This window comes from Hydractinia symbiolongicarpus, chromosome 3, assembly GCF_029227915.1.
Source record: "Hydractinia symbiolongicarpus strain clone_291-10 chromosome 3, HSymV2.1, whole genome shotgun sequence".
Lineage (NCBI taxonomy): Eukaryota > Metazoa > Cnidaria > Hydrozoa > Anthoathecata > Hydractiniidae > Hydractinia > Hydractinia symbiolongicarpus.
The window spans coordinates 12,972,559-12,992,766 of NC_079877.1; the positions used below are offsets into that span (position 1 = coordinate 12,972,559).

Consider the following 20,208-nt stretch of genomic DNA (forward strand, 5'->3'; position numbering starts at 1 on the left):
GGTGTTTGGTCTCCTTTTTTTAAAGAACAACAATTTGGTGATAGAACTAATTTTCATGTGTGTTAATTTTGGCGGAGCCGGAAGAACTTTATCTGTAAAAAAATCTTGAAAGAAAGCAAAGGGAGTATTTTATAATTCTTTCATGTTTTACTTTTTCTTTTTTATCACAATTTTAAATAAAAGTTTAAACTAAAAATATCCAAAAGTTGTATCTTCTTATTTTGAGGAAATGTTGTGCATTAATTTACTAAGAACAGGTAACACAAAAATCAACGAGAAAACTTTTTTAGCACAGCTAGAACTGACTAACACATTTGCCACTTTAAATACCGTATCAGCCCTTCAAAATCAAATCTTCCCACGTCTACAAAAAATGTCCGACATATGCCATTTATATGTTTTTTTAACACACGTCAGCATTTGCATCCGCTATTACTAAGTATCCACATGAATTCGAAAGGCTAAATGTATGTACTAAAGTTCTGCTCAAATTTGGTTTGAGTTTAAACACGGCTTCGCTTTGAACAATGTCATTTAGAAACATTAGAATTTTTTATTTGCGCAGGTTTATTTGCTTGCGTGGTTAAAAATATTTCCCGAAAAAATAAACAGCGCTGTAATTAGAATGGTAAAAAAACATTCCTGCTATTTCAAAGCAATTCAAAGAAAGAGATGGCGACTTTTTTTAACGTCATCATTAACCTCTGAGCAACAACATCTGTCTGTAGAGCCTTCGTCGGCCATTGTCAGGGTACCCACTCAACAGTAATTCCTCATTTTCTTGTCATTTTCCAGCTATTTTTTGCCCGAAATTTTACACTTATTGGAAGCTTGGGTTAGCTTAAAAGTGTAAATTTAATTATAAAAGTATTGATTAAACAGATGGTAAGAAAAATAACTTTTATAAAAATGACAAATAATTGGCGCCAAAATTGTTTGTTAACACAACCTGTTGTGGTCACATTCTTTTCCAACAATATCCCCTGGGTCCCTTGGCTCCTAAGTAGTAGGCGAGATTGATTCTGTCATATGCATTCAATCACTAATCGAGACAAAACAGAGAGTCTAATAGTGTTAATTTAGCTAATCCGTTTACAACGAGTTAAGACCATTTTAGGCTCTATCGGTTTTGTATCTAAGAAAATTGATTAAAATTAAAAAGCTTTTTACATGGCTACTCATTTTGTCTTTAACAATCATCAAGACTGTTATGGTTTTAAATACAACGTACAATTTTATCAAGTCAAAAAAATTCCTAGTTTAGCTGGAACTAAGTTTTTTCATCAAAGACATAAAACCACTCATAATATTTAATGTAAAAACACAAACTAGGAAATCTTATTTATTTCACATTCACTAAAAATCCGAATAATCGAATCCGATAAACAGGTTCACGTAGCTACGTTTCTAACACATCTGACGTCATGTCCTCCTTCATAATGGTTGAAAAAGTAATGCATTGCTCTGCTATTTCGCCATCTTCGTTCATGCTAACCGAATTCACAACATCAGCGCCATTTTTATTTTCATCAAGCATGATTTCGCTAACACAATTAGAAGCCATAACGTCTTGAACATCCCCTTCGTTTGCAATCATACCGGGCGTAATACCGCCCGTCCCGCTTACGTTAAAATTATTTGTAACGCCCGTCATGTCTATGTCAGTAGCAAGTTGTGAAGAAACGTCTGTCATAAGGTTTGGCAAAGTTTCACCAGAAATAACAGATTGTTCGACTTGAAATCCCTGGACAGGCACACCCGTTGATTGTATGAGATTTAATAAACGTACATCATTGATAGCAAATGTGACCATTGGTTGCTGATTATCATTTCCCGCCGTGCTATCACTCACACTGTCAGCTGCGTTATCCAACCCTAGTATACTTCCCAACTGTAAAAAGTACGCTTGGTTTGTACTGTTGACCTGGTTTTCATCCGCCGTAGCAGTAAAGGGAAGCACTTGTATAAAAGGATTCGAATACGTCGTAGTTTGTTCGATTGGTGTCTCTGCACTGGCCACCGCGGCTTCTGAAAGTTGTTTGTTTTTATTTCTTTTCCTTTTAGGATGATTAGGATCGTGGATTTTTTTATGGTTACAAAAATTTCCTGAATCTTTAAAAGTAGCACCACAATGACAAACGTAGGGTCTTTCACCTAAAAATACAGAAATCGAATCCATTTGTTAAGATGATTGGGGAAATGATTGCTGTGTGTATCCTAATAATGCTCACTTTTATACCTGTACCTATCTTTATCGTAATCGGTTTCCAATTTGTATGTAACCTTACAGTGTCCACTGGTACCTGTACATATTAATTTCTGCTCATTTTTCTCAAATTTATTGTTATACTGTACGCTTTCATAGCTGTATATAACCTTAGTGTCCACTTTCTTACCTGTATGTATTCTTCTGTGATCTTGACAATTTTCACTCCTACTGAATGCTTTATTGCATATGTCGCATACATATGGTCGCTCCCCCGTGTGAGTGCGTATATGACGTGTGAGATACGATTGACGAGAAAATTTCTTTTCGCAGTAACTGCATTCGAAATTTTTTAAACCTGAAAAGAAATGAAAGTTTTTTAAGCATGTTAGTGTAACTAGAACTTTAAATTGTAAATTTAAACAACAAAAAATTATCGTTAATCGCCAGACGTCTCCAGAAATAAATATTTGATACAAAATAATAACCTACCCGAGTGAACTACAAAATGCTTGGTCAAATCGCCCTTAATTTTAAAAGACTTTTCACACTGGTCACACTTCCATGGTCTTTCATTCGTGTGAATAAGAAAGTGGTCCTTCAAATTACCACGCTGAGTGAATCTTCGATTACAAATGTCGCACTGGAACGGTTTTATGCCTTTATGAGCCCTTTCATGTGCGCGCAAACCTTCTGGATTGCTGAAGCCTTTCTTGCATAAATTACAAAAGAACGGCTTATCGACCTGCTCGTGCGTTGTAAGATAGTGTTCTTTGTATTTCGTACTTGTGAAAAATATAGCTCCACACTTTGGACACTTCCAAGGCGCCACTCCAGTGTGTGTGTAAACATGCTGATCTAAATCTGTTTTCCGAGTGAAATTTTTATCACACGTTGAACAGCTAAATATCTTGCCGACTGTTTTATCAGAAATGGTATCCTTTGCAGTGGTGGTCCGTTTCGGAAAGCCTTTGGATTTAATTTTCAGTGCTTTTAAGCTTTTGTAATCTTCAATTTCTTCTTTAGTATGATGGCCAACATGGTCTTTATACAGACTAAATGTGCAGAACTTTAAAAAGCAAACGGGACATTCAATGAGCGAATGCGTACTGAGGTGTTTTTCTAGCAGCTCCAGCAACTTGAATGATTTTTTACACATGTGACACATAAAGTAACTCCATGATTTCTTGTTACAGATACACGATTCCATGTGGAATTGAAGAAAGTTCTTCGAAGCAAAAGAACAGCCGCAAATTTTACACCTGGCTATTTTTGACCCTGCTTCCTTCTCTGATGTATCTGTGATTGTGTAATGTTTGGCGAGATGCTTTAACAACAGGATTTTATTAGATAAGCCTTTTCCACAAACCTCGCATCGAAATAAAGACAAGAATTTATGTCCACGGAGATGATGACGTAAATCTAAGCGAGTTCGAAATGACAGCTGACAATGAGGACAAACGTGTTTTGTCTCGCATTGCCTTATTTCCTCCTTGTTAAATACTTTTATGAGTTTTAATTTTTTGTTTGCAAGTTTGTTCTTTCTTGAACCTTCATTCGATCTTTGCAACGTGACAGAAGCCTAGAAAGAAATTAATCTCATTATTTGAACTTTCAACAACCATACCAACCATACTAACACTAACCTTCAACGAGATCTACGAATGCAAAAGGGCAAAATCATTGTTGATTTATGGATTAAAGATTTTTCGAAACTTTAAAACTTTTTAACCTTTGAATATGTCGAAAAAACCTTTAACATCTTGAGACATCTTTGAAATAAACCTTTTTAGCTTTTTAACCTAAATATCATTATTTTTTTCAAAAACAAATTAAAAAAGGGGAAATATATATATACATGCTTTTACCCAATTAGAAAAAAGATAGAAGAAATGCAGGGGTCCCAGGGCAAAAACACAGATTTTATTTACGATTTTGTGCCAATTTAACCCTATTTTTATGCCCTTTACTTCTAATTTCATGCCATTTTTTATGAAAATTTAGCTAATTTTATGCCAATTTTTTGCCAATGCTTAATTTTGATAACCGTATGGTTCAATGGTTCATACTAACTTCTCACAGATTTGACAAATCTACTATAAAAACTGGATAACCCTTGGAAAACTGGGTAAACACATAGATAGACAGATAGTTTATTTTCTACTTTAACTACATTTACAAGAATCTACTTTAAAACAAAATAAAAAAGTAAGCGTGAATAACATCAACATCCTAAATAGAACGCTGACTAATCTAAATCAACTATGTAAATCGCGTGTCGTTTTCTATAGTTTCGTGTAAGTGTAGAGAAACTTCGGGCAACTCGAAGAAGATTTCATCTGAGTCTTGTCAACGAGAACCGATGTAGAAAACTGGTTAATTCTCTAAATTAATGCTTTCGATTTAGTAGAATAATAAGATATTTTTTCTTATTATGTTTTCAAGATATTTTTAAAAATATGAATCAATTTCGTGTAAGGTTTTGATATTTGCTTTAACTTTACTCTTAAAAACGTTTAAAGAATATATTTCTGTACTTTCTAAAATTAGAGGTGTAATTTTGTTCCAATAAGTGTAATGCACGATAGGTGATGCAAAATCCTTCATACTTTGTTTTTATTATTGGTTCTTTGAGTTGTTTTGATCTTGTATTGTATTTTCCTGATAACTTTTCTGTATACAAGTTATGAATTATACGAGGAGATAGGCCTATTTTACATTTAAACAACATTTATCAAAACCTTTGTTTTAACAAAGGCTTTGATAAATATTAATTTCCATTAGGGTTGGGATTTTCAATTCTTCAAACAGTGGCTTAGAAGGTGTTAGACGATCTTCAAAAGTAATAACTCGGATTGCTTGTTTTTGTTTTCTGTTTTAATAGCTTAATTTTATTGGTACTTGCACAGGCTATATTACCATAGGATAAGTGACTATGGACGAAGGAAAAGTATAATTGTTTAAGCAGATACTTTGGCAATAAGTTTCTTGATTTATATAGGACACCTATGCTCCTCGACATTTTGCTACATATTGTATCAATATGTTTCCAAGTTAAATTTTCATCAATATATATCCCTAAAAATTTGTAACTTTGTCTCTCTTAATCTCTGTATTATCAACTTGAAGTTTTGGAAGGGTTGAAGGAATTTTTTTCTTCTGATATTGGGAATGAAAGATTGAGTATTTAGTTTTAGAAACATTAAATGATAACTTATTTGCTTTAAACCATAATGAATTTTTTTGGAGTTAAAGATTCATTTCTACAAAAAGATCTTGAACGTTTTTACCTGATTTAAATAAGTTTGTATCGTCTGCAAACATGACGTTAAAAAGTTTTCATAAGCTTTATAGAGATCGTTGATATATATTATAAACAAAAATGGTCCAAGAATTGAACCCTGCGGTACTCCACAAATTATATTCAAAGCTTCTGAAAGTTTTGTCATTATCAAAGTATTATTCAAAGCACATAAAAAGTGCTTTGAATTTGCTTTGACAGTCTACACTGTTACCACCAAGGTTCATGCCTAAACAATGGGCTCAACCAATCAAGCCTAAGGGTTTGCCTCTAAAATTTGTTTCTGGTTTTTGTCAACTATCTGCAAAGCTTGTAACATTTCTGCCTTTGTTACTAAATCTTCTTGGCTTAGGAATATACTGCCTTGACTAAGACTTAACTTGCCATCTTTAAAACTCGTTGTAAAATGTCCTCTGGCTGATAAGATCTTTTTTGACCCAGATGCATGACACTTTGCATGTGATTTTACTTGAGATAACCCACTGTTGTCAATTTCATTTTTAAAAAATTTATTATTTTTAACAAAACTGAGCCCAGGATCGCTTTTTCTCACTCTGGACGGTGTTTAATCAATCACTATCGTCACTATCACTATTACTAACTTTAAAAAAAGTTATTCTACTCTCTTCTCAACTTAAACAATTGCTACAAAAAACTCTGGGAAATGTCATAAGAATAATAAATGCTAAGTAAAAAGCAAACAAAATTAAAAATAACTGTGTAAATAAAATTTTGGAGAACACATGTACAAAAATTATGATTTTTTATGCCAACAAATCAATTTTATGCTAATTTTATGATTTTTGACAAAAAATTGCTCATTTTATGATATTTTATGATTTTATGCCGCCTGGGACCCCTGGAAATGATAATTTTTTTAAAATTTTTAATGATAACGCTTTGTTGCTTTAGCGCACACTCAACAGAATATTTTAAAACTATTTTTTAAAAATCATTTCGAAAAACAGTATTTTTTTACATAAGTGTGCATTTAAATGAATATAGGTATCTACAGTCAGAATCTTGATTTCCTAGACTCATCCCAAACATGCGTTAATGAGCATTTATAAACCATCTCCTCAAGCACAACAGAAATCAATAAAACATTTAAAAATGAATACTGGATACATTATGGGAACATTGCGGTATACAGTGCTAAAAACATGTTTGTATGCCAACAAATTTATACCAATACCAAAATTTTCGGAATAAAAGTTTTCATACACCACAAAAAACAATTTCGCAAGAACGTAGTATCCCCGCCTGGTATACTACATGTGCTAGGGAGGTAGCATTGAATAGATAGCACAGTCGGTAAAGAAGGGGGTAAGGGTTTAACTCCCACTCAAGCAATCATATTTGCAGCGCTTGGGAAGATAATGTGCAAATTTACTTATATCTTTACCAATATCTCACATATCCACCATTGTTCCTATAATTCTCATAGAAATTGTACACACTTTTCTGAAGCGAATTAGAACATCCACGGCGAGAGAACAAAAATACATACGTTTGTGTTCATTGCTTCATGTTTTATTGTATTCAATTCAATGTCTTCATCTACCCCAACCACTTCTGTGTGAACAACTAGGCTGTCTTCTGTTATGTTTTCAGTGAACGCTTTGTCTGAGTTCAATAGGTTGTCTATGGTGTCTGTGACATAATCATCAGAACCAGTATCACTTTGTGTAAACTTCAAGAAATCATGGTTTCCTTCTGTTGATATAACATCATTTTGCATCATCACCAATTTTTGTTTTCACTTGTGTGTGCTTCTTTCACTTAAAAATAAGAAATATTAACAGCCAATGTATGTCTCAAAACGTAGGCAACTAAATGCTGAACTTGTAGTTTTATTAAAGGTTTAGTTTTTTATTAAGTTAACATTTCGAATTTAAAGCTTGCAAATATAGGTCACTGATTTTTGATTAGCAGAGTCTTGTCAGTTGAGGTAAAAGGTAGGTTGCATAAGGCCTGTGTAAGAAATGTTGTACGGTAGTGAGGCATGGAAAGTAAAGCCGGAAGATCTCGATCATTTAGAAAGGAATGAAATGAGAATGATTGGGTGGATTTGTAATATCAATCTGAGAGACAGGAAGAGTTCAGATGAGCTAAAAAGCAGGCTAAGTATTCGTAGAATTAAATTAAGACGATTGAGTTGGTTGGAACAGTTGGAAAGAATGGAGGAGGATAATTGGGTAAGAAAGTGTAGAGACTTGATAGCTCCGGGGAAAGCACAGAGATAGACCAGGGGGTTATAAGGACAGACTTGATACAGAGGAATTTGAGTTTCGATCAGATTGAAAGGTGGTTATTATTATACCCCGTCCAACCCATGCTAGCATGGATTAGGCTGATAATGATGATAATGATGATGATGATGACGATAATTAAAAAAAGCTATTTTGTTAAGTTGATGTTCCCACCAAGGAGATTTTTCGATTTAAACTTTTGTAAGCTCACAGAAGAAAATAAATCATTGCTTATGTAAAGATGGTTATAGGTTTTAACAACTTTTATATTTTTGCATGCTATAAAAAAATGTTGTTTCTTTGTTAATGTTTATGCTGCCATTTCAATAATGGCTTTCCAGACTGGCATATCTTCATGCAAAACCCTGCTATAATAAGTCATAAACCAATCACATCATGATATTTTTAATCAGCTAACTGCTTTTTTGTACCAGGCAGGTAATAATGACACAGAAAAAACACATATACAAACGCATTTACTTTTTTAGTTCTTTTTTATTATCTTATTTGATCATATGGTTAACAGAATATTAATATTCTTTTGCTGATAAGACATTTTAACTTTTTCAAAAATTATAATTGATTCCAGAAGAAAGACGTCGAGCTACTAATACCCAAAAAGCCACGTGATCACTAAAAGCTGCCTAGAGAACTTTAGAGTATAAAATTTAGGAGCAGCAACCATCCAATGCATATTTCTCTATTAATCATCAATTTTTGGTGGTGAATTTTATACAGTGGTAAAAAAAATTGTACCAAAATGAGTAAAAGTTTAATCCTCGTGATGTGGACAAGGTGGCAACAAAATATTTTTCAAAAAAAAGAGGATTTTAAAGGAGATTTTGCACTGAATTTAGAGGTTTTTTTTTCAAAATGAAAAAAATTGAAGAAAATAGAGGATTTTTAGGGGATCAACTTCAAAGGGGATCAAGGAGGCATGACCACCCTACTTATTGGTCTTGTGGTCAGTTTTCCCAGTCCAGTCATTTCTCTATTGTAGACAGTTGAAATAAAAGTAACAACCTTTCTATAAAAGACTATAACCATCAAAATTTCAATGAGCACAACATGATCGCTTTAGCTTTTAAATTTGCATTTTAAATATCCACCGGTACCCCTTTCTGATTGGGGAAGTTTCCAAACAGCACCTGTGTTTTGCTTCTTCACATCAAAGAAGAGGTAAGGAGAACTGTAAAATTTAGCCATGAATATAATAACATTTGAATTGAACTCTACGTTTGAAGGGGACACATTCTGACGCAGATCCCACATCTTTAAGCCGATTTATAACAAAAACATAAAATGTCACAAGTTTTTTGCTTGCGTCGTAGTTTGGCTTTTCACATACCCAACTTTGTCACATAAATAAAGGAGTGAAAAATATTGCAAAATTTGTTACAGATTATGACTTTTTTCAGAAAAAAAGTCATGGTCTAGAGTATGCCATCAGTAGACCAATACAAATTCAAATTTTCCTTCTTTTTAATGCCAAAATAAAATGTTAATGAAATAAAAAATTTCATTTGACTCAGGCCAATTCCTTTATCTGGCCATTGTATAAATCTTGACTTTGATGATAGTCTGTCTTCAGCTTTTTCAGTGTCAATAAAAGACATTGCATAAGGAAGGATTGGTTTCCTCAACTCAACAATTTTGAGGAAACCAACCGTACATTATAAGGGACAAATAACGATCAGCATCATCTGGAATGTCAATAAGAAAGTTTCCTTTAAGAAAGAATTGTGCCGTCCAAGTAAAATCGGTATATAGTCGGCTCCACTTCTTGTTTTTGCATCCATTATAGCACACCTGGTTGATCATTATTATCATGATCAAGAGGAGCTGCAGGCTTACATGAACCTGAGGTTGTGGTGAATTAACTTAAAGTATATCGTTGTTGGACTCATCAACAATATCCTTATTTATTAGATTTTGCATCCTAGTACCAGAATCAAATGGGTTTCACTTTCAGTTATAACAAAATAACGATATCTCACGTCTTTTTCCGAGAAATAGCCTTCAACTTGGACACCCTGCTTTTTCGGTAAGGCCTGCCACAGGGAGCCCTTCCTGGCCCACACTTTTTGTTCCACAGTGTGGGAAAAGGAAGGTCTGATCATGCTGTTGTATACAGAATACTACAAAAAGCTCTCTTTACCTGTTTAATACGAGCGGTTAAAATGATGACCAGGAAGCTTTATGTCTGCTAGAAATCCTGCTAAACATGTAACACTTTTACTGCGCGGCATCAGAGGTCGTTTAAAAAACTACCTAATGACAAAAGGGCGCGTTATTGCGTTATTGACAGACCATTTTTCTCCATTTTATGGGTGCTTTCCTATCCCAGCATAATTTTTCTTTAACACCGGATGATCGGCTCTCGATAAATGGAGTATATTTAATGTTTTTCGTTTTTTAAATTTTTTTAAGTATCCGTTAATTAGGGAGAATAAAGTAAAACCCAAAGAAAATAGAGAAAATCCGAGAGCCCTGTCGGTAAACTCAATCAGTTCGGTGGAGCTGGGAATTATTTACGTATGGGGCGCCAGATCTTCACTTTCGAAAAAAAACATTGAAGAGACGTGTGTTATGTGGTGTGTTGTACATGTAGTGTAGGCTAGGAAAGAAAATTTTCGGATTCCTGTTTGACTACATTGAAACATTTTCACAGCAGTTAATTTACGTGACCATTTTTCTACAAAACATCAGAAGTTTGACCACTATTAAAGACTATTGTATGTAGTGTATATTCGTTATTGAAGATGATCAGAAAATTTTAAGCATGTTATCCCTCCCCCCCCTCCCCCCTGGATAGGAGAATAACGCAATGCAGCTAAGCCAGCTAGCTAGATAGCTGCTAGAGTTAAAGTTAAACAATACTTCCATACATTTTTCATTACAACATTTTATAAGTATATAATTGAAATAGGGAAAAAACTGTTTTTAATTAAAAAGACTAACTACGTGTCACATGACACAACTTTCAATTGAGGGAAAATATGGACGTTTCATGATCAAATTGTCACAACAAAGATTTCATTAAACAAGAACTACAAGTGTTTATTAAAGCTAAACTAGATGAAATTTTAATGCTCATTTTGAGCTGCACAGACTCAATTAGAGGGCCCACCACTCTACCACAAAGCAACTCCATGTCTGTGTAACATTCAATGGCCTAGACACTGTGCCATCACCTTAATTTTTACCAATGGCTTGAGTTAACCCGGAGCTATGGTAACATTCACTTGCACATACCAAATTGAATCACTACCAAAGGGGAATTAAACCCTGATCTGCAAAAAGTGGGAAAGTTAACAAATATTTTAATGATGCAGTTTTATCGAAACTATGCAAAACTGTTTCAATCAATATCGAAATTTAAACTCTATACAAATACGAAAAAGAAAAAATTTAACTTGATATTTGTTGATACTCAACGTTAACTTTGTTCGCAAACTGTTGCGTTGTGAAAGATGTTGCAAGAGAAAAAAACCGTTACCTCAGGTGTTATTTACAAATTCAGCTGTGAAGATTGTAAGAGGACCTTTCGAACAGAAAAAGATTTGAAAGAACATGGAAAATCTTGTAAAAATAAAAAAACATTCACTAATAGAACCTATACAGAAGATATAAAATACAAATGGGGATCATTTAATGACAAGATCTTTAAAAAGACATTATCTGATGTCTATGAAAAGACTGTATATTGGAGGAAGAACTTGTCTTGTTACCTGCTGCTACTGCTGGTAAACGATGATAAGATCACCAGACTGATGAATGATTGGCTTGATAATACAGCGTTGAAAAACCTATTATTTAAGGCGATCATGGTAATGCCTAATTTACTGCTGCAAAAGCTGTCGAAAAACAGCAAAGCAAAAGATCATCTAAAAGCATTGGAAAGACGATTGCAATTGTGGTATGCAGGGAATTTATCGGAACCTCTTTCTGGAAAGTTGAACTATCCAGGACAATTTAAAATTCTTTAACAAACCAAAATCTGTGGCAGAAATATCGAAGAAATTTGCGGCAGAAATGCAAAAAGGCAATGTTAACGGTGCGATCATATTATTGACCAATAAGATGCAGCATGGTATTTTACGCCTTAATGAGAATACTTTATCCAACCTACAGATGAAGCATCCTACTGCACAGAAAGCTGGCCCTGACATTACCAGACAAACCAACCACCATTTATCAAATTTGTTACGAATGCATTGACGCAGAGGCGGTTGGAAAGCGGCGATCAGGACAAAAGGAGGATCTGGACTATCTGGAATTAATGCGGATGGATGGAGAAGGATACTTGTCTCTAACAATTTCTGAGAAAGTTCTATCACTTTATGTGAAACATTTTCGAAAGTCATACAGAAGTTATGCTCTAGCAAGATTCTGCATCATTGAAAGCATTCTTAGCATGTCGTTTGATTCCTCTTGATAAGAACCCAGGGCTTTGGAATCGCAGGCAAAATTGTTATATCTGCTATACGCAATGATATCATTTATCAGTTGGATCGTTGCAGACATGTGCTGGACATGACGCAGGCTGTGAAGCTGCGGTTCATGCAATCAACACCATATTTCAGGATAAGAATTTATTAGTGGATGCTGCGAATGCCTTCAACTCTGTGAACAGAAACGTTTTCTTACATAATATAAAGATGTTTTGCCCATCAATTTTAACATTCGTGCAAAATTGTTATACTATAGCATCAGGCTATTTGTGTTGAAGTAAGCTGAAATCTGAGGAAGGAACAACGCAGGTTGATCCCATCGCTATGGCTGTTTATGCAATTGCCATAATTCCCATGATATTCATGATTTTTGGAGGTAGTTAACGAAACAAAGAAAGTAGCTTATGCTGACAATGTTACTGCTATTGGTGGAATCAACTCTGCTTACTGGGGCCAAAGTTTGGATATTTTCTAGAGGCAACAAAATCTTGGTTAATAGTAAAAAACGATGTATTTAAAGAACCATATATGGTTTTCAGTGATAGCAGTGTTAACATCACAATAACAGGTAAAAGACATCTTGGTGTTGTTCTTGGATCGTGCGAGTTTAAAGATGAATACATGGCTCATAAGATCAAAAATTGATGTAAAGAAATTTCCATGTTATCCAAAATTGCAAAGATACAACCGCAAGCAGCCTATAGCTGCTTTGGAAGTGGATACAAGAATAAATTTACTTACTGTATGCGTATGATTCCAAACATTTACAGTTATTTACAATAGGTGGATAATATCATTTTGTTAGAATTTATTCCTGTGTTGACTGGGGTATTAAATGTTCGGAAATGGAAAGACAATTGCTGTCCTTGCCTCTGAAATTGGGTGGTTTAGGTATCCCAATGTTTTCAGAGATTTGTGAAATTGAATACTCTAACTCTATTATGATGACGGAAGTTTTAAGATCCGATATTGTAGAGCAGATTCGTAAATTATCACCTGCAAATGCTGCTGCTAAGAAAGTGAAGATCAGTTCAGAAAAAGAAGGAAGAAATAAACAGAAGTTATCACAGATTAGAGAGAGTTTGGATGCAGAAAAGAAACATTTAAATGACTTGAATTGTGAAAACGGGGCATAAATCTGGTTGACAACCGTTGCCTTTAAAAGATGAAGGTTATGTGTTAACTAAGCAACAGTTTTGGGATCTTGTTTATATCAGATATGGTTGGGAGCTTTCAAGGCTCCCTTAATTGTGTGAATGTGGGTCGAAATTTAATATTCAGCTGCCCTTTTGAATGAAGTATGTAAAGATGTTCGAGTTGAACCCAAGCTGCAACCGTTAAGAGGGGAAACTTCTGATTAAGCGACAGCAAATTGTAATGATTAGGCAAGGTGCGATGTGAGTGCTCATGGTTTATGGTCTACAGGTCAAATGGCATTTTTTTTTATATAAGGGTGTTCAACCCAAACGCTAACAGATATGTACATCAGGAAATTCCGAAACGCTATGAGATAAATGAGAATGAAAAAAAAGAATGTACAATGAGAGTGTGCTTTCAGTTGAGCATGGTAGCTTCACCCCGTTAGTTTTCGCTGCAACTGGTGGTATGAGTCGTGAATGCAAACACTTATTTAAACAATTAATTGAGTTGATTGCAGGGAAACAGAGATGTGACTTGATAGCCTGCCTGCTAAAAAGAAAGATCTGCTTTTCCTAAATTAATTCCATTGAACCTTGTATACATGGCAGTCGGTCAATATACTATTATAATGAAAGTTTGGCGAGATCGATAGGAAACAGTGCTGATGTCAGCGAATCAATGGCTAATATCACAGTTTAGTTGTTTTCTTTCTTGTTACATAAACTTTTTCAATGTACTGTTATCTTTCCACGCATAACGTCTCCAGTTTAATTAAATGTTTCATATTAAAAGTTTTTACTGGCTGGTTTATTTCATAGCCAAAATATATAGAAAGTGGGAAAGTTATAACCACTAAGCTATGGTGCCACAAAGTCAATAAAACTAAAAGTTAAAGAAAACCTAAGGTGTAAAATGATGTTGTATATTATAGAGCTTAAAAAGTTGGTTAACAATTCTTTTTATATTTTCTAAAAAGCTCTTTTGGTTCTCAAGATATTCACATTTAAAGAATTCCAGATTTATTTATACTGCATAAATTATAATGTCATACTTAATAGGAAATTTTGACATTTTCTGTCATCAATAATTTTAGACTTGTTACGGGATGCACATCCCTTAACAAGTCTAACTTTACCAATGCATAGATATTTAAAAGTGACTTGAAACATAAAATCTTTTGCCAAGATCAGACTTGTTTGCTTGTCTCATATTTGCGTTATAAACGCTCTTTCGTAATGTACCGAGTCTTTATTTTGGAGTTAGTACATTTGTTAAAATTTGTTAAGCAATTTGTTTTTCAGAACTCTTGAAAAACAAATATGAAAATAAACGATGGAAAACTCAGGGAAAAAAGTCAAGGGCCAAAATAGTACAAAAAATTGCGGAATTCCAATAATCTAATGTTAAAAAAAGTCTGTTAAACTGTAGTACTGTCATTAAAAGCTAAAGTAAATGGGACAAAAGCAGGCTGATGGATTAGTTGATTTATTGAATTACAGAAGTGATAAAGAAAATGATTATTTTTTTGTTATGGATAATGTATGCATTTCAGCAATAAGAAATCTGAACTTTAAAATTTCTAGTTCATTGTCTTTCACAGAAAAAAAGCATGCATATAAAATCAATATATATAAAAACATGACATCATCTTCTCCTGCAAATGCATCTTCGTCAGGAACAACAAAAGTTGACTGTACGCGTGCAAGTCAAAGTGTTTGGTTAGTCAAGGTAGGTAGAAGCTTGGCATCCCTTTTCCCTGTTTTTTTTTTATCAAGCACTGTACGTATACGTTTTTATAATAATAGGTTCCAAAGTATCTCGCAGAGGTGTGGGACAGAGCTGATGCAACTGGCATAGTTGGAAGTTTGCGTATTCCACTGTATGTTATTTTAATTCTTGTTAGACACAAATAAAAGTTTGCATGCATCTTACATAGTAGAAGTAGCATGTAACTTAACTTGTTAAAATCGATCAGAAAATTTGTTTTTGGTATTTTTAGTACAAAAAAATTTGCACACAAAAAATACCCACAAACCCTCTCTTCTTTTCATATCAAAATTTTCTAATAATTAAATTATCTTTATTTTTTGTGCTTATATTTAGGAATACAGCTCCAAACAATGTTTCGTTTCATTTGGCAAGCAACCTAATAAATGCTGGTACATTAAAAGACACAGCAATACCCCAACAACATAAATTTATTATGTCTGATGTACATCAGTCGATGGCGATTTTTTCTGAAACTCCACCAGGTCAGTTAAAATAAAATACTTGCTGATAAATAAGTTAAAATAAAATATTTGCTGATAAATGTCCCACAACTAAGTGGGATCAAAGTAATTGGCAATTGAATTACAACTCCACACCTAACTGACAGATGTCCCACAAGCAATTAAAATCATCAAAGGGTGAATCCTTGACAAACTTAAATGTCTAACAACTACGTGGGGTTCACGCGGAGATATTGCATCACAACTTCGAAATTACTGACTGGTTGACTTTTAAAGCTTTGTATCGGAGGGTCTATTGAGGAATTGTTAGGTTTGATAAGTTATTGTGTATAAATATCCTATGCTATAGTCACCAATAGGTGATGTAACTGATAAATTATCATCCCTTCCCTCAAATGTCTCTTCCAAGGTTTGAAATGGAGTGCAACTCTGCTACAGGCTAGCTGAAGTTAAAAAATTTGTGTATGACACAGATCCGTTGAAACTTTTGCTATAACATATAAAATAAACAGGAATGAAGTTGAACATTTTTGCCATGTGGTCTCCTTTTTACCTCATGACTTCAATGACTTAAATCAAAATAATATTAAATTTGTTGGACTTCGGTGCAACGTTTTTATGTATGTATTTCAAAGCAAACATGTCTGAGGTAGATAATTGAATATTATATAAAAATTTAGTGTTAGGGAAACTTAAGATAGTGCTCCCAAGGAAAGGTAAAAACTATAAACATAAAAATGTTGTATTTTTTAGATGAAGATGACAATACTGATCAAAAAGGTAGGGTTATTGTTAACTGAGGGTAGTTATTCAAAACAGCAGATTTAAAATTAATCTGAAAATTTGTTCATACAACACTGCTCAAGGATGAGTCATTTGTCCTGGATATAAACTACTAAGGAAAATCTTGCAAATTTTTGAAGTAGTAGTACAAGTAGAAATACCAGTTGCATTTACTTCACTATTTCACCAACTGTGAAAAATTTAATTATTTTTTGCTTTGAAATGTAAGCAATTTAACTAAGAAGTGCTATTAAAAGTTAAATGTTCGATTGCTAAGCTACTAAATTGTAGCAAAAGGGATTTATTATTATTATTTTATTTTATTTTAAGCACGGGACAAGGTAGCATTTGAAGGAAAGATTGCAAAACGAGCTGATTGTCGTCCTATTGAAAACAAGAACTATATGATGATGAAAAGGTAATTTGTCCAGTCATAGTGGGACAGGAGATAAGGGGGGGGGGGATCTTGAAAAATAAAAATCTTTTTATGGCTTAGTGAGCTGATAAATGGCTACATAACATGAGTCAAAAGTTTTATTACTAACTAGGAATCACTGTGGTATTTTAAAGACCAGAATAGTGTGAATCAACTCTATGAACCGTACAGGCTGAAAGATGTACTAATAGCCTAGAATTTAGCATTGTATACAAATTATTGAAGCTAAATAGTTTTGCAACGTACAGACATCATCTCGCATTTACGTGTCTTTCAGTTTCTTTTTAAGTTGCACTTTCAGTATATAAGTGTATCAATCAAAGCAAATTTTGCCAAAAAGAAATGTAGCCTTCTTTAACACTTTTTAGGAAAGCCATTGAAAAAGCATGTCGACCAGTACGTCAAGCAAAACAGATCACAAGCGTTGTAACAGCTTTTAAACCCATCAGTGGTCACCAAATCAATGTAATAGCATTTATAGTAGCTAGAACAAAGAATTATATTACTTAAACGAGCGAATGAATGAGTGAATGTATGTATGAATGAATGAATGAATGAATGAATGAATGAATGAAACGAAATGATAAATAGAAACGTTATGAATGTGGTTAAAGAAGCAGAAGATTTTTTGATTTTTTTTCAGGTGAAACAAGAGAAGATACAAAAAGAAGCTGGTAAACGTGTTCGCGATGATCCTGAAGTTGTGCGTGAAAAATTGTATAAAGCTTTTGAAAAGCATCAATATTATACATTGAAAGATCTTGTCGGTATCACTGAACAGCCAGTGGTAAGAATATTTCGTATATTTGTCCGTATTAAAAAAGTATCCCTTTTTTATTTAAACGGGGTCTTTTAGTCCTGATTTTGAACAGTATTGAGTAGAAGCCTTTTGTATAGGATACAGATGTTGTTATGAACATCGGTAAATTCAGTAGATGTCTAACATTCCTTTTTGTTTCCGGATGATTTTTACTTACTTTAATAGAAGCTTATCGTATTTTATTATTTATTATTTTATTTATTTATTTGTAAAATATTTACAGAAGATTTTATTTTAGTTGAGAAAAACTGCTTTCCAAACGAGTCCTATTTAACGAGTCCTTGTTAAGTTAACCAGATAAAAGTAATTAATTTATTAATTATTTTTACAGGTTCATCTAAAGGCTATCCTTCGGGACGTTTGCAACTACAATGTAAAAAACCCACATAAAAATACTTACGAGTTGAAACCGGAATACCGACATTACAAAACGGAGGAAACAAGCTCAACTTAATTTTGCAGAAAGCTTTGGTATTTATGCTATGAAGTTGAACAATAAAGTATTATTCATCCAATTAATTTAAGGAGTTCCGTGCCAGAGTATAACTATTGTGTCCCGTGTTGACAAAAAAAACAAAGATGGACGATCCAAACAACGCGATGAAATGAACTCGCTTCAAGATAAATAAATTTTTTTAATTTTTTTTTTTAAATTCCTTTACCTCGAAAACTAGTACCAAAAAAACAAAGTATTGCTTTCTTCATGACAGTTTCTCACAACTTTTATATAATCGCAGCAAATGAAATGAGTGAATAGTAAAATATCTATTCAGACAAAACAACTAAGCTATCCGGACAAAACAAATAAGGTATCCGGACAATATAGTATTCGGAAGTTCATTGACCTTATGTACTACGATATTGTTTCAAGTAAGATGTGCATAGCATTATTATTATTATTATTATTATTATTATTATTATTATTACTATTATTTACCCAGGATAGCCTCTTCAGTTCCTATTGGTACATATATATATATATAGCGCATTTAAAGCTCCCATTTGAGTTACGAAAGTCGTGGAAGCACAGCAATCGCTCAACTAGACAACCGCCTAAGATATAAATCCTATTCTCATGCTGAGCGCTAAGCAGAAAGGATAGATTCACACTTTTATATTCTCTGGCATGACTCGGCCGGCGTTTGAACCCAAGACCTCCCGCACTGAAAGCGAACGCTCTACCACAAGGCTATCAGACGGCTATCAGTCATGTATGGCCATTACGATATATGAATTAAAATGACGTGATTATTTTTATTTTTTATGACACGGAATATTTTATGATCTGAAATTTTCAATTCAACAATGGTTTTAGAATTTATTTAAAAAATAATTTTGTGTGTTACCCTGTATGAAGTTAGAGAGGCAGAAGAAAGAGGAGCACGGTGGGAGTACTTATGCTAACATCTGCTTAGCAATATTTTTAGAACTCCTTAAAAAATATATAAATTTTATTTTGCGACCTTTTATCAGAAATTGCCGACGTGTTCATAAAAAATTCTGATTAACTTTTTATTCATGAGTCTTCTTGCTCGTGTGGAATCGCACATAGTATTTTACGTTAAAATATTTTAATGTTTTTTATCGGCCCAAACAAAAATAGCCGTGAGTGACGATTCGCAGTAACAAAAATCTAGGTTAATGAAAATTAAGGTCGTAAAAAATTTAAGGGCTAATATATATTTTTGCTGGCTAGTGTTACAAGAAGCATGCAAAAGTCTGGGACGAGGATAACAGAATCACAAACTCGTCCCCAGGGTTCTGGGTGTGATATTCATCGGCGCAGAACGGCCCTGGGACGAGGATAACGTGAAAAACTGAAACTTGTATTAAATTAAACCCTAACGGTCAAAACATAATCAAGTTCAAAATATGGGGAGGACGGTTATATATTTAACGCAAATTACTGAGGCTAAAAAATTAGTGAATATTTGATAGGTAATGAATATTTTAATCTATGCGTAATACAAAACACATAATCCATCCACCAGATGAATCATGCAAAAGCGCTTAACGAATAAATTAATTACATATAGCATCCTTAGTTATTCACAGACAAGTAATCCAAAAAAACACAGTATGAAAATTTTAACCTGGCTGTGTCACTACGAGGTTACCCATGGTGATTTGATAAACATTTTCCAGATATCATTTACTGTTACGAATAGCCAAATATCAATTCTGATTCTATAACAAATGGAAGTTATCAATCAACGCAAGTGATTTTTTTACGTACATTATCTGCAAATACACTTGTAGCCAAGTTCAAACTTTCTGTCAATTCACAAACATCGTTTTTTCGGCTTTATCGCTGGTTTCCTCAGTTATTCCAGGGTTATCAAGTTATCCAGGTATACGCTTAGACAACTGTAATGCGTGACAAGATGGTTTTAAACAAGTCAAAGGTGCTTAGAACCCCTCCCTTAGGCAAACAAAGTTTCCCTATCTAGAAAGGACACTAGCGTTGTCCCTGCTCCATTTAAATATTACTTCTCATATATACAGGGACAATTACACAGCTGTATTAAGGAGAAATCCTATGACCAGAACGAATTCAGCGTAAAAAATCGAGATAAGCGAGTAAA

General features: G+C 33.7%; 2 protein-coding genes across 3 annotated transcripts; one reads left to right on the forward strand and one right to left on the reverse strand.

Moving 5' to 3' along the window:
• Positions 1–1,163: 1,163 nt before the first annotated feature.
• On the reverse strand, positions 1,164–19,915 carry LOC130635806 (zinc finger protein 675-like). Of its 2 annotated transcripts, none has more exons than XM_057445290.1 (5): positions 19,717–19,915; positions 7,018–7,288; positions 2,699–3,788; positions 2,397–2,564; positions 1,164–2,154 (listed from the first exon to the last, which is right to left on the reverse strand). In XM_057445290.1, exons 2-5 carry the CDS (start codon positions 7,249–7,251, stop codon positions 1,400–1,402), a joined length of 2,247 nt encoding a protein of 748 aa, XP_057301273.1. In that variant the 5' UTR covers positions 7,252–7,288; positions 19,717–19,915; the 3' UTR covers positions 1,164–1,399. The 2 variants fall into 2 exon arrangements, with proteins under 2 accessions (XP_057301273.1, XP_057301272.1); XM_057445289.1 differs by lacking the exon at positions 19,717–19,915 and adding an exon at positions 9,918–10,104.
• On the forward strand, positions 14,791–18,929 carry LOC130635808 (general transcription factor IIF subunit 2-like). The gene is made up of 8 exons (XM_057445291.1): positions 14,791–15,081; positions 15,159–15,232; positions 15,457–15,605; positions 16,338–16,364; positions 16,698–16,785; positions 17,172–17,268; positions 17,447–17,590; positions 17,955–18,929. Exons 1-8 carry the CDS (start codon positions 14,806–14,808, stop codon positions 18,075–18,077), a joined length of 978 nt encoding a protein of 325 aa, XP_057301274.1. The 5' UTR covers positions 14,791–14,805; the 3' UTR covers positions 18,078–18,929.
• Positions 19,916–20,208: the final 293 nt, after the last annotated feature.

What these genes read in the sequence shown, in the direction of transcription:
- LOC130635806 (XM_057445290.1), bottom strand. Translation starts at nt 7,251, where the DNA reads ATGATGCAAAATGATGTTATATCAACAGAAGGAAACCATGATTTCTTG. An exon ending in GCATTTTGTAGTTCACTCGG is followed by an intron (nt 2,565 to 2,698) that starts GTAGGTTATTAT and finishes ATTTCTTTTCAG; the next exon opens with GTTTAAAAAATTTCGAATGC. An exon ending in TCACAGAAGAATACATACAG is followed by an intron (nt 2,155 to 2,396) that starts GTAAGAAAGTGG and finishes CTGTATTTTTAG; the next exon opens with GTGAAAGACCCTACGTTTGT.
- LOC130635808 (XM_057445291.1), top strand. Translation starts at nt 14,806, where the DNA reads ATGGGACAAAAGCAGGCTGATGGATTAGTTGATTTATTGAATTACAGA. An exon ending in GGAAGTTTGCGTATTCCACT is followed by an intron (nt 15,233 to 15,456) that starts GTATGTTATTTT and finishes GCTTATATTTAG; the next exon opens with GAATACAGCTCCAAACAATG. An exon ending in TGACAATACTGATCAAAAAG is followed by an intron (nt 16,365 to 16,697) that starts GTAGGGTTATTG and finishes TTTTATTTTAAG; the next exon opens with CACGGGACAAGGTAGCATTT.